The sequence below is a fragment of the Setaria italica genome, chromosome IX, assembly GCF_000263155.2.
Source record: "Setaria italica strain Yugu1 chromosome IX, Setaria_italica_v2.0, whole genome shotgun sequence".
In the NCBI taxonomy this organism is placed as follows: Eukaryota; Viridiplantae; Streptophyta; class Magnoliopsida; order Poales; family Poaceae; genus Setaria; species Setaria italica.
The window spans coordinates 42,321,786-42,345,394 of record NC_028458.1 but is presented as its reverse complement, the minus strand read 5'-3'; the positions used below and the strand labels follow the sequence as shown (position 1 = coordinate 42,345,394).

Here is a 23,609-nt window from a genome sequence, read left to right as displayed (position 1 = left end):
TCTAAATTTGAAAGGAAACAAAATTCACGAGTAAATTCAGGCAAATTAATATTAAAGGATAGTTCCTGGTGATTGTGCTCCAGCAATTTCAGAAGGCTTGTGTCCTATACCAGCGGGCAGAAGCTAAATCATTGTAATTTTGTAAACAACCCTAACTTTTGCACCTGATGTTTCTCTTGAATTTGCTGTCATTCTCTCAATTTATGCAAAATACAGAGACTTTCCGTTTGACTCTGAAACAGGAAGCCTACATGTTACAGCACAATAGGTACCAACAACAGGGTAACCCTCTCTTCAGTCTTCAGGAGAACGGCGAGGGGTTGACAACGATATGCCTAAGCGGGTTCGACACATCTCCGCCGCCTGCGTGCTTCACAAACTCTGCCGGAGTGAGGAAGCTACCATGGCAGACGCAGACTATCCTCACGTCCTCACCTTTCTTGTACCTGTACAGGAAGCCGTCGATCCTCCTGGCATTAGGACCTTCCACCTTGGATGAGACCATTGGCATGTCCTCCATCATAATCTTCCTGATATCACTGCAGCTGCTCGTTCTCGTTGTCAGGGACCCAAGCGTCCGCAGCCGAGGCTGCTCTGTCGAAGTGCCATTTTGTGGCTTCTCAGTTGCTTTGGTTGGAGGAAGCATATTATTTTGATTTGTATTATCAGAGGTTGATGGACTCTTTGAGTCAGTGGACTGGCAAACTGCGCTTCCACCAATACCTGCGAAGACAACAGCAAAGACTTAGATTCCCGGTGACGATGAGGGGAAATGCAAGCAGAAACTGAAGGAACAGTTTATTTTTTACTAGATTGATCTCCATTTCATGACAGAACAATCATCACACTAAAAATGCAAGATTATTTCGTCCAACTACCGACAACAGAATGGAATATCAATCAAATATCATGTGGTGTGCTTCAAGCCTTCAAAATAGACTTCAGAAAGATTGAGAGGTCCATGATTCAAACTAACAGAACTTTAGATATGCATGCTATGCAAATGCAAAACTTGTAGAACTTCCGAATTGTGTGTGTGTGTGTTAGCTTTCTGTGATTCAGAAACAAGTGCCTATCAAACTAATGTTAAGCCTCACTTTCAAGTTTCAACCAGGCATGCAGTCTTGCATGATAAACATCAAGATACTGTCCAAAATTAGATTGTTGAATCAATTTATAGTGGTGTATTAATTGGCAACTAATCACCCTTGTCAAGGTAAGCACGGAGATAGCCAACTAGCAACTGAATTCCCAGGAACCAGCTGTAAGTTGAGGAGAAATGACATTTGAATGTTCACTGAAAGAGGGGGGAGACGGTTTCGAAAGGGCATGCTTGCCAGATACTCAAGTAGTAACTAGTAAGGGTTCAGCTAACCTTGTTAAAGGGGTTTTGTCTACATTTTTGTTCATAACCACAACCCCAAACACCGAATTCGTCACACATGAAAATCATCCTATTTTGGCCTTGTCTGGATTTCAGAATGTAGTGCTCAAAATTTGGCTTGCCAAAAATACAACTAGAGCTTGTGGGATGCAATGTTCTGAAATGATGACCCCCTAGGCCCTAGCTACCTTGCTATGGTTGGTTAAGTGCATGCAACTTTACATCTCCCTATCACATTATAGTGTGCCAAATATTGGACACTGTCATGTTCAGATCGCATGTTGACACATTGACTGACACCAAATTTAGTTAGTAATTCCTAAGAGTCAGCAACTGAGGAGCTCCAGGATTTAATACCATAATATCCAGAATAAATGCCAAAATTGCAGCTGCCTAGTTCTGGACCCGTAGGGGCACGTGACTAGCCACCAATCAACGATTCAAGCAAAACCAGGGGCAAAGTGAAAATTTTGAACTCAACTCATCTAGACATTTAGGGCATGTTTGGACTTCAAAGTTGCAGCGCTCATATTTTTCATTGCCAATATGACCACAGCTTGCGGGATGCAATGTTCAAGTGACGAATCCAGCTGCGGTGCTGCCTTGCTATGATTCGTCTTGCGCAGGCAACTTTACATTCTTCTGCCATATTGTCAAGCCCAATCCAGAGATAATAGATTACAAAGCCTGGATCACATGCTGGCACATTTTGCAATTATGATCCAAGCAAAAGTAAAACGTGTGATGAGGTGGCTGGCTCGGATTTGTGGCGACTACTCGCACACGTGTCAGCCTGGAGAACCAAGGCAGCACACGGCAAAATTTTGAACCCAGCACATCTACTTCAGGAATCTGGTGCGCATAACGGATACTAAAAGTTGCTGACTAGTGCATTAGCGGTGTGAATCGAGTTGTATGCATCCCATCGAGAACACGCAGTAGCAACAAAGCCTTAGTAGCTGCTGAACACGAGAAACAGAGGAATCGGAACGAATTAAGGGCACCAATGTTAGGATTCATCCTCGTATACCTTGCTCCGCCGTGTTGACAGAGTTGCTCCCCTGCGAGCCGACGGACCTCCTGAGTTGCACGCCGTTGGCGGCAGCGGTCGCGGTCGCCTCGCCGCCTGGCTTGGGCGGCGCCGAGGGCGGGGCGCCGCCCATGGAGTTCCTGCGCTCGACGCGCTTCCGCCGCGCCTCGAGGCGGCGCCTGCTCTGCATCTCGCGGCGGCGCCAGCGCTCCTCCTCGGTCTCGGTGGGCAGCGAGCTGGTGCGCAGCAGCGGGAGCGGCGCGGCCGGGGACGGGTCGGCGTCGTCCCCGTCGAGGGAGGAGACGGAGCAGACGGAGGCGATGGAGGAGGACCGCGCGAGGCGCTGGCGCTTGGCCTCGGTGCCGAAGCGGCCGCCGAGGGAGAGCCCGAGGCTGAGCTCGACGTCGTCCGACTCGCCGCCAGCCGCGCCGCCCGCCGCCGCGTCCTCTGCCTGTGGCCGCGCCCCCTCGCCCCCGCCTCGGACGCCGCCGCCGCCGAATGCGCCCAGGAAGTCCCTGGACGCCATTCCCTAGCCCTCGCCGGACGCGGGCAGCTACTCCCAAAGCAAGGAAGGAAGGAAGGAAGGAAGCAACGAGCTCCGGCACGATCAGAATCAGGAATCCATGCTCCGGCTGGGCGGGTGAAACAAATCGGGGAGCAAACGAGGTGAGCTCAAGCCCCGACGGGTCGCTGCTAGCGACCACGACACATGCCGCCGAATCTCCCGAGAACCTGCGCCGAATCCGTGGGCGAGGGCACCGAAGAACAACAGCAGCGAGCGAAGGGATAGGCGGCCCAGGCAGCTAGCTAGCCCCCCCGCCCGCCCCCTCCTCGCCCAAGAGAATCGGGGGCGGAAGATATGGTGACAGTGGCGGATTGGAAAGCTAGATGGGGGGAGCGAGGAGATAAGCCCGGGGGCGGGGAAGCAATCAGATCTCTCCGTTCCCTCTCTCTGGCAGGTGGCTGCAGCTTGCAGGGCAGGGACGGGGGGTGGTGGTGGAAGGGCGGGATTGGTGAGAGGAGACAGGGGGGACGTGGCCGTCCAATCTGATGGCTCGCTCGCTTTCTTTCTGCTGCTCGTCCTCCCTCTCGATTGATTGGGTTGGGGGAGGAAAGGAAAGGATTTCTTTTTTCTCTCTCTCGCTTTGGGTGGGGGAGGGAGGGAGGGAGGGATTATGTGTCCATAATTGTTTGATTAGCGCGGGAGGCAAGTGGGTTGGAGGCTATAGATAATTGGGGGGAGCCGTGTTTGGTGGGCGACGGTGGTGGGCGCCGACACGTGTTGGGCCGGCGAGAGCCGGGACGAGCACGAGCACGAGCCGAGCTGAGCTGGATCCCTGCCTGGAACAAGCTCTCTTGGGAAAGGAATGAGGAGTCAAGCCGAGAGAGAGAGAGAGCTCCCGCAGGAGCAGCAGCTCGGCTCGGCTTGGCTCCGCCGTAAGCCGAGACTGGAGGAGGATGCGCAGAGCTCAAGGTGAAGGCAATGCAACTATGCAAGCAACAGGTACGGACGTGCGTGGCAAGCCAAGGGTCAGAGACCACCGGGCGCAAGTGGCGCTGCAACTAGCTGGGCGCTTGCTGTTGCCGGTGGGGCCGTGGCCGGATGGGGCGGTGGGCCCAGGCGGCAGCATCCAATGGGAAGGAGGGGGGAAAAAAAGGAAGGAAAAGGACCGTCGTGCTGGTGCTGCAAGTGGGGGCTGCCCTGCCCCGCCTTTCGGTGTCGTGTTTGACGCCCCGACCCGCCACGTACGCCGCTGCCGGCCTGGCAGTCACGCCACGACGCGCACTTGCGCTAGCTGTCGGATCGGGCCGGATCGGACGGACCACCGACCTCGAGGAGGACGCCGCGAGCCCGAGCCACGACCACGAGGTCGAATCGGACGGCGACAGGCGTCCAGCGCCGAGGGACCCGCACTTGCAGAACTAACCTGGGGCCATGTTTAGTTACTCCCAACTCCCAACTTTGACACTATGCAAAAAGAAGATTCCCCATCACATCAAACTTGCGGTACATGCATGGAGTACTAAATGTAGATGAAATTAAAAACTAATTGCACAGTTTTGTTGTACTTTGCGAGACGAATCTTTTGAGCCTAATTAGTCAATATTTGGACAATAATTCACAAATACAAACGAAACGCTACAGTGTGCTACAGTGCTGTAACAGTAATTTAGCACCCCCAAATTCGCCAAACTAAACACGGCCTGGGTTGGGTTGGAGTACTAGTACACTAGAGGTAGGCCTCGTCCCATGGCGGTCACGTCCGGGCGTCCGGCCAGCACGCAGCAGCGGCCACTTGAGCAGCGAGCCGTCGAGTCTGACCAGTCGACGCGGACGGGCTGCTCCGCTGTGCTCCCATGGCCTTCTTCAACCGTCGCTTTCGCGCGTGATCCACCGGATCGGGAGCGAATCCAACCACGCCTCGACGCGTCGCCGTCGAGACCTCGCCACTAGTAGTAGTAGCAGCTTGTATGGGGTGCGGCCGTGCCCAAGGTTAAAACACACTAGACGCTACTGATTATATCCGTTGGCAAGAAAAGATTACGAGGGAGATGGCCATCGCGCTATCCAGCTGGGTACGTACGTACGGTGCTCGAGGAGACCACGCATCCGCCAAGCTCGAGAGAGGGCAATGGCCAAGCGCCGAGCAAGGGGGTGGACGAGGCGGCCGTTGGCTGTTTGCTTGTTAACAGCCTCTCCCGAGTGGCCCAACAAACTGGAATTTCATTGCTCAGGCGTCAAGCCTTGCCGCACCCCCAACACCATGCATGGCACCGTGTCCATTCTGCGAGATTCATCGATCTTAACAGATAGAAAGAAAAATTACATCTTCCATCAATCCAAATATAGGAATTTTTGGGGAAAAAAAAACTTCTCTGGGTAAATCAGGAGCTATATCTCATTGGGACCCTGTTACGATGCTTGACAGTTACATTTCCATGGTCCGTAGTGCAGCTGGTTAGTCTCCCTGGGGAGGCCCTAGCCGACCAAGGGTCGAACCCTGGTTTCTCACCATTGTTCAGAAGGTGGGGTTTATATACCCCCCTTGCCCCAACCTCGTTTTCTTTTCATTGCCAAATTGACTTCGTAATATATTACAAATATGACCTGACAGGACAAATACAAAAGATTATGATCCCATATCGGAAAAAAATTAAAAAAAAAGCACTACGTAGGTTTGATATTCTCCTCGTAAGCCGTTCGCTTTGTCACAGCGGAAAACTCAAGGCAGTAACTCAAGAACAGAGGTGATGCAGTTACTGATGCTTCATGTAAAGATATAGCAACAAGCGCATTGCCTCTCCTACACTAACAACGGTAGTAAACATGGGCACAAATTTCTGTATGCGCCACTTCATAAGATAAGTGTCCAATCTCCCAATCCTGATCGGCAGATGACACAAGTTACGGACCACCAGTCCAACAACCAGTTGATAAGCTTATCAACGGCAACAAAATTCACCTACCATCAATGGACGACTGCCACTACTAAACTTGTAGCGACCCCAACACAGTACAAAAGAATTTGAGATGCCCCTGGAAGCTGTCTGATCAGCAATGCTCCTACTAGAAATAATCCTTACACTCACTTGAATGTAGCCTTAAGCATCCTACTTTGACGCCTGATGCCTCTACACAGCAACTGGCGATTGCTTAGGGCCACTGTTGACACGGCCGAACCTCCCGTTCCCATTCTGGAAGGGTCGAGCTGGGTGGAGACCATTCCCATTCTGGTGGTAACCATTCCCTGGTGGAGGTGGCCCCCGTCCACGACCAGAGAACTCATTGTGATTTCTGAAGTTGTTCCTGCGGTTTAAGTTCTCGCCACCATCGTTCCTGCGGTTGAAGTTCTCGCCACCATCGTTCCTTCTGTTGTAGTTATCACCATCATTCCTGCGGTTGAAGTTCTCACCGTCATTCCTGCGGTTGAAGTTCTCACCATCACTCCTCTCGTTCCTGCGGTTGTAGTTATCACCATCACTCCGCTCGTTCCTGATGTTGTAGTTATCGCCATCATTCCTGCGGTGGTAGTTCTCTCCATCGTTCCTGCGGTTGTAGATCTCTCCATCGTTCCTGCGGTAGATCTCTCCATCGTTCCTGCGGTTGTAGAAGTCTCCATCGTTCCTGCGGTTGTAGCCCTCGCCTTCATTCCTGCGATTGAAGTTGTCGCTGCCTCTATAGTTTGCATTGTCCACATAGCTGCCACCACGTCCCCTGAAGTTATCACCATGGTACACCCCCCTGCCAGATTGGAAACGACCACCTACAACATTGTACAGAGTCTGAGTACCCATAGACATTTGCATAAATCAAACAATAGCATCAAAGTGTTTAAAAATGCTCAGCAAAATAAGTAATGAAATAATGCTATTTAGAATATTCACTTCAAAATAATACCAACCAATAATCACTAATAACAAGGTGAGCAGGTAATAGCACCCTAAAAAGTATCTTGTCATGTCCTCTACACATATTTGCAAGACACACAAACCATTTTGACAAGTCAAACTATCTGGAAGATACTTAATACCAAACAGGAAGAATTTAGCACAGCTACAGTACCAAATGGTGAAATGGATACATCTTGGCATAAAACTCTCTACAGTTTACTATTCAGATCAGGTAGATTGCCTACCTCGTGAATTGGCTCTTTTCGCCTCAATATGGACTTCTTTCTCCTCCATATGAATCGGAGATGCCTGCAGAAACAAATAGGACAGATCATCACAACCAATATCATAATCAAATATTTATCAGGCAGAAAAGATTTAGCAGTTATCTGAAATATACATATCCAGCTGCACCATCCACGCATGACACATGCAGTGAATTTGCAGTAAAGTATAAATGCGAATTGTAAATGTACTTTAGGGGCTGAAAACTTTCAAAATCTTGATTAAAAAAAAGGATGACTTTGATCACTGAAAATTTACCACTTTTCAAGTAAGGCATGGTCCAGAAAGGATGCTAACTAGTACAAACAGTCAGTGATTAGAAGGAACTGAATAAAAGGCTAACCTCAATTGCTGCTTGCATAGACTGCTGGGACTCGTACTGGACAAAGCCAAAGACAAAACGATCATCCTGCACCAACGCAATAAGAAATGTTTAAAACTAAACACCACAAATAGAAAAAAAACTAAAAGTTCCAACCTTGTTGTGCCGGACTTGGACGCCTCCTGGCTTTATAGTGCCAAATCTCTTGAACTCCTCCTCGACAATTTCAATATTTGCACTGAAAGGCAAATTTTTGATGAAAATTGAATAGCCTGGCTCTACAGGCAATATAGTGTCAGTATTGCTAATAGAGTAATACCACCAAAAAGGAAAGCAATGCAAAAGTCAGAACCAAAACAAACCATTGCGAGAAGAGTTGTTTTGGGCAACAATCCCATCACTGGTTTCATTAGCTTGGGTAGGTTTCGCAGATGATTTTTCCGGGCCTTCGACAGCCTTGGACACTGGCTTAGGAGCTGGCTTTTGTTTGGCAACTGATGGAGTTGTTTTGGCAACTTGTGGAGTCGGTGGGCCCTCCTTCATGTCCTTCACCTGTAAGGAAGTCGTAACAGGTATGTAATTAGAAGAAGCAAACTAAAAGTCCACAAAGTGATTCCAGCCAGATCATTTCTGCACAACACTTAGAGCAAGGCATCAGCACTAAGGTACTTGAGTTACTAAAAATAGCATGTCTATCCCAATAAACTGAATAGAATGATAAATAACTTACAATGGATGCATAAGATTTCTTAGTAACATCTGTCGGAGTTGGAGCAGGAGGGGGAGGAGCAGCGACTGGGGCCTTTTTAGGATCCTCTTTGGCCACTTGCACAGGTGGCTCGGCATGAACATTATTTTCAACAGCAGTTCCATTAACAGGGGGGTTGCTAATTTGCCTCTCCGTGACAATATTCTCAGTTGTCACATGGTCCGAGATCACACTCCTGTCAGCTGGAGTAGGTTCTGGTAATGCTGAACATGATTCAGATGCAGATCTACCATTCTGACTACTTTCATTTTCTTGAGTAACAACTTGATTAATTTCAGCCGGTTTCCTTTCTGATATAAACCTAAACACATCGTTGAGAACGAAATAGCCACCACTTTCTTGTGGAGCTAGGAAGAATGACTGGGTAAACCTACGGCAAACGCCTTCATCTGAAGTCAAGGATCCAGTAACAACAATGAGCACACCATCCTCGTGAGATAACTGCGCATCAGCCGTCTCTATCTCTGTTAAGCAATTCCTGAAGTCCATAGACATAATTTTTTCATTGATGTTCTGTTCAGAAGAAGGATGGCACAAGAGTTAATCTCTGTTTCAGAGAGTATGCCTACTGTAGCAAAAGTCAGAAGATCCTGGTACTAGAACTTACACCAAGAGTGGTTACATACACCATGGTTCCATTGGACTCTGGTCGACCAAGCATACTTGATTCTTGGTAAAACTTGTGCACTTGATCTGGTTGCTCATGTAGAATGTGATAATATTGCTGAACAAACGCGCCGCCTATCTGTAAACAATAAAATAACATTCAGCAAGCCTGGTAACTATTCTAAGTACTGAACTGAAACAAATGAGAACACAGATTACCACGTGGGGACTTATATGATGGTTTGCTGGGTTTCCTGCTTGCCCTGCCATTGCTGAGGGGAAGAACAGATTAGTGCCTTGTCGCAAACACAACAGTTAGATGGTTATATTTAGCAAAGAAGATTTGAATGGAAGTTTCAAGACATAAATAGATGATTGCCTGCAACATTTGCAAAACCAAGAAAAATACAAACAGTAGACATGGCAAAACAAAGGTGATGGATCAATAAACACAATGTCTACATGTACTGAAAAAATTGTAGTTCAGTAGTTGACTGTATACAGTGACACAAATATACTACCTCACAAGAACCACAAGCACAAATGCAATGAGTGGACAATCAAGGACGGAAATGAAAGAATACAAGCACAAATGCAATGAGTGGACAATCAAGGACGTAAATGAAAGAATACTAAGAGCGAAATCAGAATTACTTTTTATCTCTAAACTTACATAAGAAAAAAATAGATTTTCATAAATCCTAATATTGACAACAGGTCTAGTTTTAGCAAATAGCAGCTAAAAGGCTAAAAAACATGAAATTCTTGGTTACTAGTACTCCAGACCACCCACTTTCGCTAGAGTGATGACCAGCATCTCCCAGATAATCCCCTGACAGAACGACATGTTTGCACAACTCCATCAACAATGTCCAACGTGATTTGTTATGCACAGTAGATTTCATCAGGTATCAGCTACTGATCACATGAAACAAATAAAATATGCAATGCAAAATCTCTCTATCCTAAAAAAATTATAATGTCTGGGTATTAAACATTATGACACATGAGATCAATTTGTCCTACCTAATCTGAGTAGGATGAACCCCATGTCCACAAAAAGAAGCCATTTTGATTTAATTCATTAATACCCATGAACACATAGCATAAGGAATCACTAAAGCCACAGCCATCGAATTCAAAGATTTCAAGCAAATCCGAAGAGGGACTTGCGTTAAGCAAAATTGAGAGGACTACAAACTCGACGATTTAATCAACCATTCCAGTCCTCCATAAGAGACAAAACAAAATCATTGGACCCTCGCTTTATTCTCTCACCTGATCCGCGCTAAAATGAAAAACTTGAACCACTAGCACCACGGCGAGCGCCGCGCGCTCGTCCAAAGCCCGTAGAGGAATAAAAAAACCTAATCCGCGCCGGGCATCAAATCCCTCCGGTGGAACGAGCATAGGAACCCCACGAAACCCTCCCGCGACATTTCCCGACGCCAAGCAATCGAGAGACGGATCAAAACCCACAGGACGGAGAGATCGCCACCAGTGAAGGAAGAGACAGAGAGTCGAAGAGGCGCAATACCTTGCTCGCGGAGGAGAGGGGGGCGCGGCGCGACCGAGGAGGAGGCGGGCGGGCGGGTTTCGCCGACGCCGCCGCGAGACGACGCCGCCGGCGGCCGCGGATGTGGGGCGGGAGGAAACCCTAGGAAAGGCTGAGGAGGAGGGAGGCGGCGGCGGCGGCGAACACGGGTAGTTTTACACGGGGCCAGGCGAGGGGTTTAAAAAGCTGGAAAGGGTTTTGTACGCGCACTCGTGTGGTTTTTACTTTACGGGGTCTCCCTCGCCTTCCCTGTCGCGGTTTTTACCGCTGCACTGACTCGTGGGGTCCACTGGTCTGCGTCACTGACCTAACGGAGGGCTCGATTACGAAGAAATTCGGAAGCAATTTCACAGAAATTTTATTCTACCAAACATTTTTTTCCTCCGAATTTTTGTTAGTTGTTTCATTCTACATGAATTTTGAGGGAATATCACAAAACACTATTCAATTAGCATTACGTTTGCGTAAATTTAGAAGGAAAAAAGGAAATTGCATCATTTCTGCACTCGTTCTCCCCTTTCAATCCTTCATTCAGGCATTGTCACAGTACAGGAAGGCGTTGCTCGGCCAGGATCCCCGCCATGGCCGAACTAGCGATTCGCGTCGAAGGAATCGATCCATTTCTTGGAGCCGCTACCCCGAAGCCCGGACCACCGCGAGGGAAGTTATGGCTCTGGTCCTAGGGCTGCTCACAATTCCTGTAAACAGGTCCTTGCGCTTCGAAACCCCACCTTTGTTTATTGCCATCTCGAATCCATTATGATTTCCTTCTCGTCTGGGCGCATTTCCTTGCAGCGAATGATTTAATATTTTTGGGATATGTAGTTTTGTTTAGGAACGAAGAATCGGACTCAGGTTTTGATGCCTCCAACTCTGGGGATTATATGATCCTAACCACCTTCGGGCCAAAATACATAATGGACTCAAACCTAGGAGCATTTCCTGCTTCCAAATGCCTGATGAATATTGTCTCACCTTGAGAAATTCGCGTTAGAGATACCCAGTTAAGCAGGTGTTGAAGGAACGTAGGTGAAAAAAAAATAAGTATAGAGTTCCAGTGTCAATTAGGGTCCAGGTATATTTGGTCTGTAACTAAAGACTGACAAAATATAGCCATGTTTTTTTTCTAAGAACAAAGTTTAAGTACGCCAAGAAGATTTGATGCCATTAGAGCCAAAAAGATCTTTTTGTACGATTCCACTGATTTACCAAAGCATTGGGTCCAGCCAAACACACTCCTATTTGTGATCTATCAGATAAATCTTGTGTTGCTTGTAAGAATGTGAGATGCTTCTAACAATGCTGATGCCAGGTGGTTTTAATTATCACGTTAGCCCAAACATATGCTTAAATAGTAGGGACAGATGGTTTTAGGTGTTTGTAGGAGCTAGAATTTGAACTTCGCATGGCCAAGGGAACAACTTTATTCTTCAGTAGTATTTGCATCTTCTATCAAAGATTGTAGGGTAACTAATTCTTTGTACAGGATTTTTCATATATACTTGTACAACTTATTATTCTTTACAGCTGCTAAAATGCAATTACATTTACCATCAGGTCAACTTCATGGAAAATAGGAAAACAATGAAACCGTTTAGTCTATATGATTCTCAAGGACAACTGTCTCTTTATATTTCCATTTCCTACACCTTTCTCATGGCTTCACTACTTATGACCTCGTCAATGAGATTCTTGAAGATGTGTCTTTCAATGTCCAGAACCACCCCTTGTAGCTCGCTGTCGAAACTCTTCCATTTTCCCATTTCATGTACTGCATTCTTTGCTAGCTTGCGCTCTTCCTCTTCCTCTTCAGAGAATCTTATTATTGAGGCCTCAGGTTGGAGCATTTCAATCTCTGAGCATAATTCCTTGAAAAGATGCCATCCGCTTGATTTTTTACATATAATCATCTGCACTTGTTGTCTCACAGAACCGCCACCGTGTATTTTCTGAGCAATGAGTTCATTTGCAAGATCGAAAATGAGTTTGCGGTGAAGCTTTCCTGCGGCTGGTTTTGCTTGTTCAAGGATAAGGAAAACCTCAGGATTGATTGTATAGCTTGGCAGCTGGAATTGACTACGCACTTCGAAAGATAATGGTGTATTCCGCTGGAACCGACAGGGGATCATCTTGGAGCTTAGTTCACTGCGTAGGAGGCCTGATGCTGAGAGTATCTCATAAATGTAATGGCGGTCTTTATTGGCAGTTACCGTCAACAAATTGTCATTTGTGCTGGGAGCCTCATCACTCAACAATTGCAAGAGTTCAAGCTTTTGGATGAGGGCTTTCATGTTTTCTGGTATTATGTGGTTACCCTCAATATTTTTCTTCAATGTTGGGGTGTCAGGGAGGCTTACTGGATTCCAGCACTCATCCAATGTATGTGTCGCAACATCTGAACAAGTTAAGATAAAAGGTTAGTTGAGCATTAAGGGCTAGAACGATCAATCCAGCAAACATGTGGGGGCTCTGAGAACAAGCTAAACATGAACAGTCCAGCTAAGAAAATCAGTTATACTTGTGGGCTCATCTACATAAGTATGTATGCACAAGGAAAACATATACTATGTCCCTGTATGGGCATTTGCAACATGTGGGGCTCCATGATGTTAGGTGCAGACATGAACTACTACTGGCAGTGAAGAATTGGTGCTCTTTAACTGGTTCGCACAAGCACTGCCAATTTACTGTGGTTCTTCCTGGTATGCTGGACAACGAGCCACATTTGGTTGCATTGATTATGAGTTGCTTGTCATTATGATTGTTGGATGTGCTTACAGCTAAGTATGTTTGTCCTGTGACGAACAATATGGTTTCTGGATTGATGGAAACCCAATGATAATACTTGTGTGAAGAATGGTTTGACAGACAAATTTCTCACCTTGGAAAGAATTTGACATGCTTCTCAGAGAAGGTGACAGTCCATCTTGACAGAACGTGGCATCAAGGACTGATATAGGACTCGGTATGTTCTCCAGCGTATGGATGTTCTTCTTGTCAGAAGATAGAATTGGAGGTGTTTCCTGGGGGAAAAAAGGAGGGAGTCTTTCAATAACCATTATCTGGTGATAAAGGATGGAAACATGCAACAATCAACTGCAGGTCTTTACTGTGGAATTAGTTGTACCTCATGATTCCACGTCGAAGTTGTATTACTTTGGCTGCATGCTGTGTTGACATTAACAGGATTTGGATAATCGATAATGCCCATATCAACCTGCTTGGATAAACAAATTCTACTTTCAGGAATTATTGACATCTTATCATCGCGGCAGATGCTATTTGCTTGTGAAGCTTTTGACCTTAATCTGCCTCTTGGGGACACTACTTCATTGAGTGTCTTGGCTGGTGACATCAGTGGAACTGCCAAAGGGATCCGTCCACAGTCTGACTTCTGCACAAGTCTTGGGCTCAACGATCTAGAAGGCGGTGGTGAGATTATGCTGCCTACAGCTTCCTCTGCCCTGGAATGATCTCTTTTGTTGTGAGAATGGATCTTCTTCCTGCCACTGCTGTCACTTTTCCTGGTGAAAGGACGCTCTTCATGCTGCAACTTTCGGTGGACTTTTGGGGCTGCAAGGGGAGCAACTGAAGCTTTCGATCTCATGATTCTTCTTGCCGTCTTATTGATCACAACTGGAGACTGGAGGTCTTTACCAGTAGTGTTTCCTTCAGCAGTTGCCTTCTGAATGGGCAGTAATCTGGCACTGTAATCTCTCTGACACGGTGTGTGCTTTGTGTGTAAATTGCCAAGTATCCTGAGAGCCCTCAAGTCCTTATTGCATTCAGACAATGCGAGATGCCTGAGCCTTCTCTCTATGTCATCATAGGTGGATACAGATATTGGCCTTGCTTCATCATAATATCTTGTTATACCCCTCTCCTGCTGCTTCCAAGGTGCAGCTTCAGGGACAATTCTTGTGGAAGGTTTGGTTTTCAGTATAGGAGGTTGAGCCATCAGCTGTGATACACTAGGATCAGGGTGGATACTCCTGGGGATGTCTGACGGGTTACCATTTTGAATGTCAGGGGCTTGTCTATGTGATCTTGCAGGCCCAGAGCTATCTATAGTCTCTTCCAACCCCATGAGTTTGGCAATGACACCACTTGCCCGCCGATGGCTTGGGGATTCTTGGCTCTTCACATTATCATAGAGACTGTCATCGGTTTTTGCGCAACCAAAGTTTTTCAGATGCGAACTTGGCTTGACAGACTCTTTCCTACTGTCCAAGGACAACCTAGGAAGCTCCCTGAGCTTTGATGAAGGCATCTGGCTATCTTGGGCTTCTACCTGCTGCAGCAGCTGTCGATCGTCACAGGAGAAACGTGGTTGCCTTCTAGATTCATCAGTGTATGCTGGAAGCTCACTGCTTCTATCGATCGCAATCACGTAGGTTCCATCTGTTGATTTGGATATCAACAGTGGCCTTGGTGAGTCTTTGTGCAATCCATTTCTCTGCGCCATCGTTGTGGTCTTGATGGCTAGGACACCAGGTTCCCGGTTGATGGAGTCCTTTACGACATCTCTAAAATCAGTATTTCTCCGTTTGGATTTAACCTCTTTATTGCAAGATTTTAAGCTTCGTGAGCTCCTCACTGTCCTTCCTACAGCAGGATCCTTGTTGATGTAAGGGAGTTCCTGCTGTACTGGTTTGCTGCCGTCCAGGGATGATAATGAAGAGCAGGATGACGAAGATGAAGATACTCTTGATGATTCCATTGAGAGGATAGTGTTCTCAGCCATACTTTTGCTGAACGAATTCTCCTGCACAAGTAATTCAAATCAAGTTAAGGTGAGTAATCCGTGGTTTGGTGAAACAAGGAGCGAGATATAAGTTTACTGTAACATGTGAAAATTACCGGAGTGGTGTTTGGATTAGCTGAATTATGCACCAGGGCATACGTGCTGCTACTTGGAAGATCGTGACCTAGACAAAGGAAACACATATGCAATTTATCATGCGATGCAGGTGATCACGAAAATCCATGGACATGATAAATAAAAAAAGGTAAACATCGGAACACATATGAACCCTCGATCATTTTCTTTTGCATGAATATAATTATTGTGTAACTTTTGATGTCTTCCTTGGCCCCATCTATCTTCTATCTGTTCTGTGTGTATACATTTCTGCAACTGCTTCGCTGTCAGTATACCTTTGGTCATCATGGTGTCAGTTTCTTGTCCATGTGCATCCCAAGAAAGGGAGTTTTTTTATTTGCATGGTACTTTCTACGTGAAGTAAACTTTAGACCCTGTTTTATTTGGCTTCATGCAGGTTATACTTTCCAGAATTATGTGCTGTACAACTCGACCTGTCTCCTGATAGTCTTTTTTTTTTTTGACTTGGAACAGGCACTCTTGTTGCAAGAACAAACTCTGAAAATCTGAAGTAAAACAAAAGCAGAGCTGCTAGAACGAGAAGTACCTGGAGGCAGTTCGTTCCCGGTTCCAGGGCTGCCGCCACGTCGTCGACCGGTGAGAAGGCGGCGGCGGTCGAAGATCTGGAACATGCCTGCCATGCACCCCATCTGCCGGTCAAACTCTGTCACCTCCTGGGAGAAGCCCTTCGCCATTCTGGCCGGCATTTTTGGGCAGCTCTTGCTCAAACAATCCTTTGGAAGACTGGGTATTGATCACCTTGGACTTGGTGCCATTGGAGGCCGAGGATATATCTGCCAGAACAACAAGAACTTCGCAACCAGAAGAGAACGAAAGCGGGTGCCGCCGACTACAGAGCTCTCTTTTCTGTTCTGTTTCGTTCTGTCTCTACGGAGTATGGTCTATGGGTGGACTCAAAGAGTTGAGTGGAATGTTGCTCGTGAGCAGCTCATCAGCTATGTCATGAGGGGGGAGAGAGAAGATGTCAAGAGGCGCCGTGGATTTATGAGAGGGAGAAGGGGGATGTGTCGTCCTTGCAGTGCAAGGGGGGGCGTGGCTGGCCCTGCACCAGCACCCCGCAATACAATACCAGTGAACAGGCCATGTGGGCCGATCATTGTGGGCGCGGGGCATGTGATGGCTGTCAGAATGCATCCCCATCTTCATCCACCTCATTCAGCGTGGCCTGGAGGAGGAAGGGCAGGGAATGTTAACTTGTTAAGGAGTCATGGTCATCGGCAGCGGCTCTGACCGTGCTCCTTTGTTCGGCGGCGTCGCTGGTCCCCCGGCTAGCTGCCCGGCAACAGCGGCATTGGAAGGGTTACCTCTCCCCCTCGCCGTATTCACTCCCATCCTCGGCCGTTCATGGAAAGAAACGGAGAAGCCAAGCCGCCGCCGCATCCGCATATGGCGAGCTGCGTTGGAGCGCGTGCCGGATCAGCTTATTCTTTCTTCCTTCTTCTATCTCTCACTGGGTGTGGACGGTTGTGTTCCATTTCCTCCATCCCGAGCGGTGCGCCGGACGGCCAGAGCATGTGCAGCTTCCCGGAGCACGATGCCGGAATTGTCCGACCAGTTTATTACGTCCGTGGAATGTGGATCACGTTGTGGACGAGGACGAGCGGCCGAGCGTGCTCGCAGTTGTTCGATCGAAGGTTGGCAGCGCATCCCCTGCATGGACAATGGGGAACTGACGCATTCAACTGCAGGTAAGAGTGAGAACAGCTCATTCTTGCTGTGCCTGGGTGAGTTATGCACGTTTGCCACGCCGATCGAATGGTACACGCGAGATGGTCCCTCGCTGATACATGCCAGGAAATCCCATCAGCTCCACAACTCCGCGATACATGAACTGACAGATTCCTCTTTGTAGCCTAGTAGGTGATTAAAGAACTGCTCCTACTACGGCATCGCAACATCCTGTTGCTGTTGTTTTCCTTGTGATCGGAGGACGGGCTACAGAACCTATCGGCTATCGCTTTCTACAGATAAGGAATTCATGATGACGAACACGGGTCTATTAGCGTCTGGAGTTGTGCCAAGCTGAGTCCAGATTGCAAGTGTTCTGCTGCTAGTTTTGGAGCTAATGTGTTGTGCTTGGGGACCGGTGTGGTGATGTTGGCAGATCTTGTTAGGCAGTTACACTGCACACTCTGATCGCTAGCTGTAGTGCTGTGGTGTTGCTCTGTGGTGTGGTCACGATATCTTCTAGTCGGTTTGCGCTCGCCTCTACATGTTTGTCCGCCTCGATTCATGATGATTCCGTACTCTCCTCCTTACCAGCAGTCCGTTCTTTTCTTTTTCTTGGTTGTTTTTGACTTGTCGCGGTCCTTTGAGATGTACTCCTAACTTGAAGCTAATGTTTATATTGTGGATTATCTACACCGTAAATATGATAATAAAATTATGATATAATTTCTAAAGACGACTACACTAATGATACAAAATTTCCATATTATATCGATGGACATATATGTAGTTTCAAGGAATGACCATTTCCCTGTCGTTGCAATTTTGCAAATTCCCTCCCTTAGCCTGTCGCTTTTCAGTGATACACAAGGCCCTCACGTGCCATTGACATCATGTCCCTGAATTGCAGATCCTGTTTCTGCTAGAACCTGAATCTGGGCATCATCAAGTAGGAAAGAACAAGGACGATTTCTCTTTAGATAGATTATTAACATTATTGCAGATTGGAAACTGAAAGCATAATCACCAAATTTCAAGCTTTTGAAATCTCTAGCAAAGTGTGAAAAGCAAAGGAGGCACGCGGGCGTGCATGTTATACAGCTGGCGATCAAGCAAGCTGCCTCATTCGCTGCCGTACGACGCCGGCCGGTAAGGCCGGCCGGGCCCGTTCGTCGTCGTCTCCCGGCACGAGATCAGCGACCGCCATCTTCTCCCGGAGACCGAGACGGCGACAACCCAAGCATGCATGTATATTCACACGCATATACATATATATATATATATATATATATATATATATATATATATATAGATATAGATATATATGAGTGCGAGACAACAACAGCCGAACAATATTGTATGCATGTACGCGTGTCCGTATACGCCGCGTGCATTGCATTGTCGTCCCAGCAGGATCATACGCATGCACGGCACGTGTCGTCGACCAGCTAGCGAACGAGTTTGCTACTCCTTGGATTACCTTGGCGTCTGGACATTTCCTTGGCAGCTGAAATGAAACCGCCAAGAAAGAATGTATATACATTTCTTGGCGTGAGATGAGAGAACAGCCAAGAAAATTGTGTTTTATCTTGGCGGTTTGCATGAGCTGCCATTGCTAAACTGCCAATGAAATGGCACATTTGCTTGGCGGTCGGCTGTGCCTTCTCTTCCTCTCCCCTTGCCTGCGCGCGGTGTTGCACGGTCACCACCACGGCGAGCCGATGCACGCCCCCGCGGCCTCCTCAGCATCTGTGCTGACGGCGGCTCGGCGTCGTCGGCACTGCAGTGGGCAGCCATGGAGGCGGAGCTCGCGAGGTAGGGAGCAGCAACCATGGCGGCTGCAACGTTGATGCTCAAATCGATGACGGCAGTGTCCGCCCCCTGCTATCCACGCATCTCGGTCTTCCCCAAATACTCTTTGCTTCTTTGGTAAGACTTGGATCCCCAATTTTGCTTCTTTAATTATGACACTCGCCTATATAATGTATATACTCGTTGCATTGTCCACCTCAATTGATTTTGATTCCTTGTGTTATCACTCGCCTATGTAGGAGTATATACACTCCCTGTTGTTCCAAATAAAATATATGCAAGTCCATTAAACTTCAATTAATGGCATACACATAATTATACTGTTTTAAATATAAACGTTATGCATCATGAAAAGATCATGTAAATCTAGATCAATTTTATGTTATCATTTTATACGATTGTTTTACTATTGTTAATTCAAAATGAAAAGTTCTAGTTTAACATGGAATAAACCTAACCGAAACTATTTTAATTCCGCGTATTAATTTTGGGGATTTTTCTATTAAAATTAAAAAAGTCAGTATAAACTATAGAAAATCAAGTGTATTTAGCCGAGAAGAATGGGAAAGGATCGATGTCCTGCTTCCTTTGAATCTCAAGCTGGAGACGGACTGACGTAGAACACGGGCACGCATGTTAGCCGGCCGGCCGGTTCACATCACCTCATATTCTATGACTGATGCTCTTTTCTTTTCTTTTCTTTTTTTGGTGTTGTCGCTGCCACTTTAGACTAGCCTTCCAGGACAGATGCCTGCCATTTCCCCGGCCGGCCACGCGCGGGTGCACGACGCCGCCGCCGGTGAATCAGGCCGCCCGCCGCCACGTTCGTCCACTGCACGTAGTACTAGGCTACTAGCCCTCGATCATCAGTACACTGTACACGAGACGGCGACCGCCATCTTCCTCCGATGGCGACGGCGGCGGCCGACGACGGATAGCTCGATCCTCCGCCTCACAAAAATGTCTTGGATAAGCTGATGGCACTGCATGTATATACCATACGCACAATAAATGCTCAGTGAGAGTACAGCTACAGAGGATCAGATGTACGACTACGACCGGCATCGCTGAGACGACGACACATGCATGCATGCACGCACGGATGCACCGTACCGGCGTCGTACGTACGCCCCCTCCGTGTATGTATGTACATGCATGCATGCATGCATGTGCACAATACAAAGCAACAACAGCACGCACGAGCATTATTCCGGCTCAGCATGCAAAGGTGATCAAGTTGCTAGCTGTAGTAGCCTGCAGGTTAGCTTAGCGGTCGCGTTCGTATAGTATCTCTGCATATATCATGCATCTCTCTGGCGCTTTCTTTGTGCAAGCGTTTTGAGCAGCGCCCCGGCCGTACGCCAAGCTGATCGAGACAATGATGAGGGTGGGCAATGGCTGGACAGCAGCTAGTATACGTGCGCTGTGTCATTTAGTTTGTACCAACTAAAATAAAGCAATAAAAAAACCTTTATTTAATTGAGGATATACCATGATATCTTGATTTTTTTTTTAGCTTTGAGGATCTGCCATGATCATTAGCAAGCTTGTCATCTTTGTCTTAATAAGCTATATATTATTCATCGGTGTTCAAGTTGCAAGATCTCCCATGTGAGTTGACATCACACCCTCGGCTACTTCCGCTGGAAGTTTTGTATGTATATTGGAAGTAAATCTCGTGGCGGTTGTAGTCATTTATTCTGCAGTTAACTAAAGACAGATTTGAAGATCCTTGCATCTAAATTTTCGAACAATTGCCCCAGCAGGTCCTCCATGCGCATGCGCTTTTTCTGTGCGCTCGCGTAATTTGTTTAACCATCGATCACACATAACATAATGCATGGAAAAGAATAATGTACAAGCACGCGCATGCTTCGCCAAGAAAACTGAAAAAGGAATGACCGAAATGCGTTTATATACAAGTTCAAAGGATTCGTTTGCATGCGTCCCGCGTGTCATATATATATATATATATATATATATATATATATATATATATATATATATATATATATATATATATAGGATTATACTATACAATACCCTGGGTACGGAATAGACTATTCCGTACCGAGCTCACCCGCGGATCCGGCTCCCCCGTTTTCTCCCGCCCCTCCCGCCGTTTTTTTTCTCAAACGGTTCCCCCGGTTTTTTTTCCAGCTTTTTTTTCCCGAACGTGGGTCTTCCGTCGTGGGTGGTGTTCAGTTCCCGTCCATCCACTTCTCATGCTAGCGGACGCTGCCGCTCGCCATTCGCCGCGGCCGTCGCCGCCGCCGCTTCCACCGCCGACTCCGCGCCCGGCATCCAGTCGCCGCTGCTCCCCATCCGCAGCCACCTCAATCTCTCCCCATCCGTTTCCGCCGCCGCCGCCGCCGCTCGCCCGCAGCTGCCGCGCCGCCCCTCGCATCGACCCCGCACCGCCTCTCTCCTCCGCGTTGACCCCGCGCTGCCCCTCTCCTCCTCCGCATCGACGCCTCGCGCCCCTCGCGTCGACCCCGCGCCGCCCCTCGACTTCGACCGCTCGTCCAAGTTCCTGGTGGTTTGCCTCAATGCCATCCGGGATGAGGTGGCGACCGAGGACGGCGGCGGCAGCAACATCCACGGCGGCGGCGACTGGGGCGTGGAGCTCTGGAGGTCCTGCTCCTCCCCGGCGCCGTCCGACGTGCTCGACACCAGCGGCGCGTGCGCCACGATGGAGCAGACAGCGTGGCTCGTCTCCACTGCCTGCGACATCGTCGCCAGGAAGGAGAGGCTTGGGATGGTCGTCTCCTGCCCCTTCCTGCTGTACCTCGTCCCGTCCCAGGAGAAGGCCACGCAGGTTGGTACTGCCATTTTGATGCTTACTGTGTATTTATCTGTATAGCTTTTTAATGAATCAAATGTGAATGACTTAGTTAATTTGGTGTCGTTTGGGCAGGTGCGATCGATATGCAAACCCCTGAAGCCTCTTGGGATTCATTCAGTGAGCTTGCATTCTGGCGCTTCGGTTGAACATCAGATCTCTGGGTATGTTTTTTGTTCTTTTATTTGTGTTATCCTTTGTTTATTGCAAATGGAAAAATGTGTTATCTGTTAACCTAGACGCGTAGTGCTTATGCATATCAAATGGCAGCTGATATATTGGTGTTAATTCATTTTGTTTTGACTGCCCTACCAGACTAAAAACTTGTGAGCCGGAGTAGACTAAAAATTCTACCACATTAAGCAGGATTACTAGGACCTTACAGTGGCAGTTGGTTCGATTGAGTACTCGGAGTCCAAACCGGCAGCAACGGAAATATTCAGGTAATAAAGAGGTTTGTTTCTTTCTTCTGGAATTCCATAGCCTGGTGAGTTTGGGTGAAACGAGGGGGGCTGAGTGAATTATAAGAGGAAATTGGCCTGCTGCAACTTGAAATTCTAGTGTTTCCAAACTGACATTATTTTCGTTGCTGAATTCCTGTTTCAGATGGGCATGATTCCTTCTGTTAAATTTACCCATCTGGATATGTAGATATACTTTTGTGATATGGTTAGATTTTCTAATTTAGGCTAATTAAGATTAGAGCTCATATTGTCATCTGAAATGTTGGCAGGAGGCAAATACTGAAATATTGCCATTTTTTAATTTGTTGTTTGGTTTGGTTTGTCTTCATTGTCGAAAAAAGACTAATAATCATGTTTATGAACTACTAGGAGATATGCTTTGTTTTTTCTTTGGAGTTTTGGACTCCAGATTCTCTAACTAGCAATGAAGTGCAGATAGGAAATGCTGACAAACACACAATCTTATTTATGCTAATGCCTCTCATCAATACTGTAAGGTTCTGACTCATTTGAAGCTTATTCACAGAATACCAGGGTACAGAATAGCTTAGAAATAAAATTATTCTGATCATCTACATCAACTCATTTGAAGCTGTGACCTGTAATGACGAGATAAATAGAGATACTAAAACATCTGACTGTGTGCTCTTTACGCAACATGCCTCAGAACCTAATCCTAGTAATCTATAATAGTGCTTTACTGCCACCTAGGTAAAAAAATGTTTGAAACCCACAACCCTCTGATTGTACCATTTTGTTATCTTGACTTGGGAACACTTCGACAACTGCCTATGGTATACTGGCTAGCATTTGGTTGTGATACTGAAGATCCTATACTCTTTCCTCCTAGGATGATTCAGAAATAGTTGCCATGATAAAAGAATTGTTGGAGACTCGCATTCGGCCAGCTGTTCAAGATGATGGTGGTGACATTGAATACCGAGGGTTTGATCCGTTAGTCTTTCTCTCCCTCCCCAGCATGCTGTCTGCTGATATTGAATATTTGGATTCCTTCGTCTCACTAGGACACTATCCTTTCAGAGAAACAGGGATAGTTAAGCTTAAAATGCAAGGTGCCTGCAGCGGGTGTCCAAGTTCATCCGTCACATTGAAGTCTGGGATAGAAAACATGCTTATGCACTATGTACCTGAGGTAACGTGATGTGATTTATACGTTCTTGCTGACAGTCGTTAATGCTTGTGGCTCATGTGAAAGATGTTTTCTATTTGATAACTAGATTGCTTGTCATGTGCTGATATTCAGGAAATGAGTTCCTATTGCAATTGTTCCATATAATTTGTTTTTCATAAAGGGGGAGATTATCCATTGATTCTCAGTGGCAGGCCTTAAGATTTCTATTGTGCTAATTTGTCATACTGCTTTGGCAGGTGAAAGGAGTAGAGCAAGAGTTTGATGGTGACGAGGAAGCTGAGCTGGCTGGACAGATGGAATGAGCTTTTTCAGTTATAAGGGTCAACGCATCCTCTTCAAATGTTGTAGCAAACTTTGCACGTAAATGTTTGGGGCTGTTTCGACATCCCAAAAGGTTATCCACATGTTTGGTTTCTGAGAGACT

At 47.0% G+C, this 23,609-nt stretch overlaps 5 protein-coding genes across 5 annotated transcripts; 2 read left to right on the top strand and 3 right to left on the bottom strand.

The window, feature by feature from the left end:
* Positions 1-23: 23 nt before the first annotated feature.
* LOC101753107 (ninja-family protein 6) lies at positions 24-3,539 on the bottom strand. Its single transcript, XM_004983952.4, has 2 exons — positions 2,415-3,539; positions 24-723 (listed from the first exon to the last, which is right to left on the bottom strand). The coding sequence occupies exons 1-2, from the start codon at positions 2,938-2,940 to the stop codon at positions 302-304; spliced, it is 948 nt and encodes a 315-aa protein (XP_004984009.1). The 5' UTR covers positions 2,941-3,539; the 3' UTR covers positions 24-301.
* Positions 3,540-5,688: 2,149 nt separating this feature from the next.
* LOC101752694 (ras GTPase-activating protein-binding protein 1) lies at positions 5,689-10,514 on the bottom strand. The gene is made up of 9 exons (XM_004983951.3): positions 10,326-10,514; positions 9,008-9,060; positions 8,790-8,927; positions 8,144-8,695; positions 7,776-7,965; positions 7,570-7,691; positions 7,435-7,500; positions 7,052-7,115; positions 5,689-6,679 (listed from the first exon to the last, which is right to left on the bottom strand). The coding sequence occupies exons 2-9, from the start codon at positions 9,056-9,058 to the stop codon at positions 6,048-6,050; spliced, it is 1,815 nt and encodes a 604-aa protein (XP_004984008.1). The 5' UTR covers positions 9,059-9,060; positions 10,326-10,514; the 3' UTR covers positions 5,689-6,047.
* A 1,243-nt stretch (positions 10,515-11,757) lies between these two features.
* LOC101786842 (protein LONGIFOLIA 1) lies at positions 11,758-17,237 on the bottom strand. The gene is made up of 5 exons (XM_004983950.2): positions 15,773-17,237; positions 15,204-15,271; positions 13,471-15,108; positions 13,225-13,366; positions 11,758-12,738 (listed from the first exon to the last, which is right to left on the bottom strand). The coding sequence occupies exons 1-5, from the start codon at positions 15,930-15,932 to the stop codon at positions 11,987-11,989; spliced, it is 2,760 nt and encodes a 919-aa protein (XP_004984007.1). The 5' UTR covers positions 15,933-17,237; the 3' UTR covers positions 11,758-11,986.
* Positions 17,238-20,120: 2,883 nt separating this feature from the next.
* LOC101763271 lies at positions 20,121-22,011 on the top strand. The gene is made up of 4 exons (XM_022829760.1): positions 20,121-20,138; positions 21,293-21,544; positions 21,644-21,732; positions 21,884-22,011. The coding sequence occupies exons 1-4, from the start codon at positions 20,121-20,123 to the stop codon at positions 21,906-21,908; spliced, it is 384 nt and encodes a 127-aa protein (XP_022685495.1). The 3' UTR covers positions 21,909-22,011.
* On the top strand, positions 21,973-23,609 carry LOC101786450 (nifU-like protein 4, mitochondrial; the record flags this gene model as incomplete). The annotated part of the gene is made up of 4 exons (XM_022822893.1): positions 21,973-22,011; positions 22,883-22,986; positions 23,074-23,185; positions 23,422-23,609. Coding segments are annotated over 4 exons (321 nt in total), but the record flags the coding sequence as incomplete, so codon positions are not given.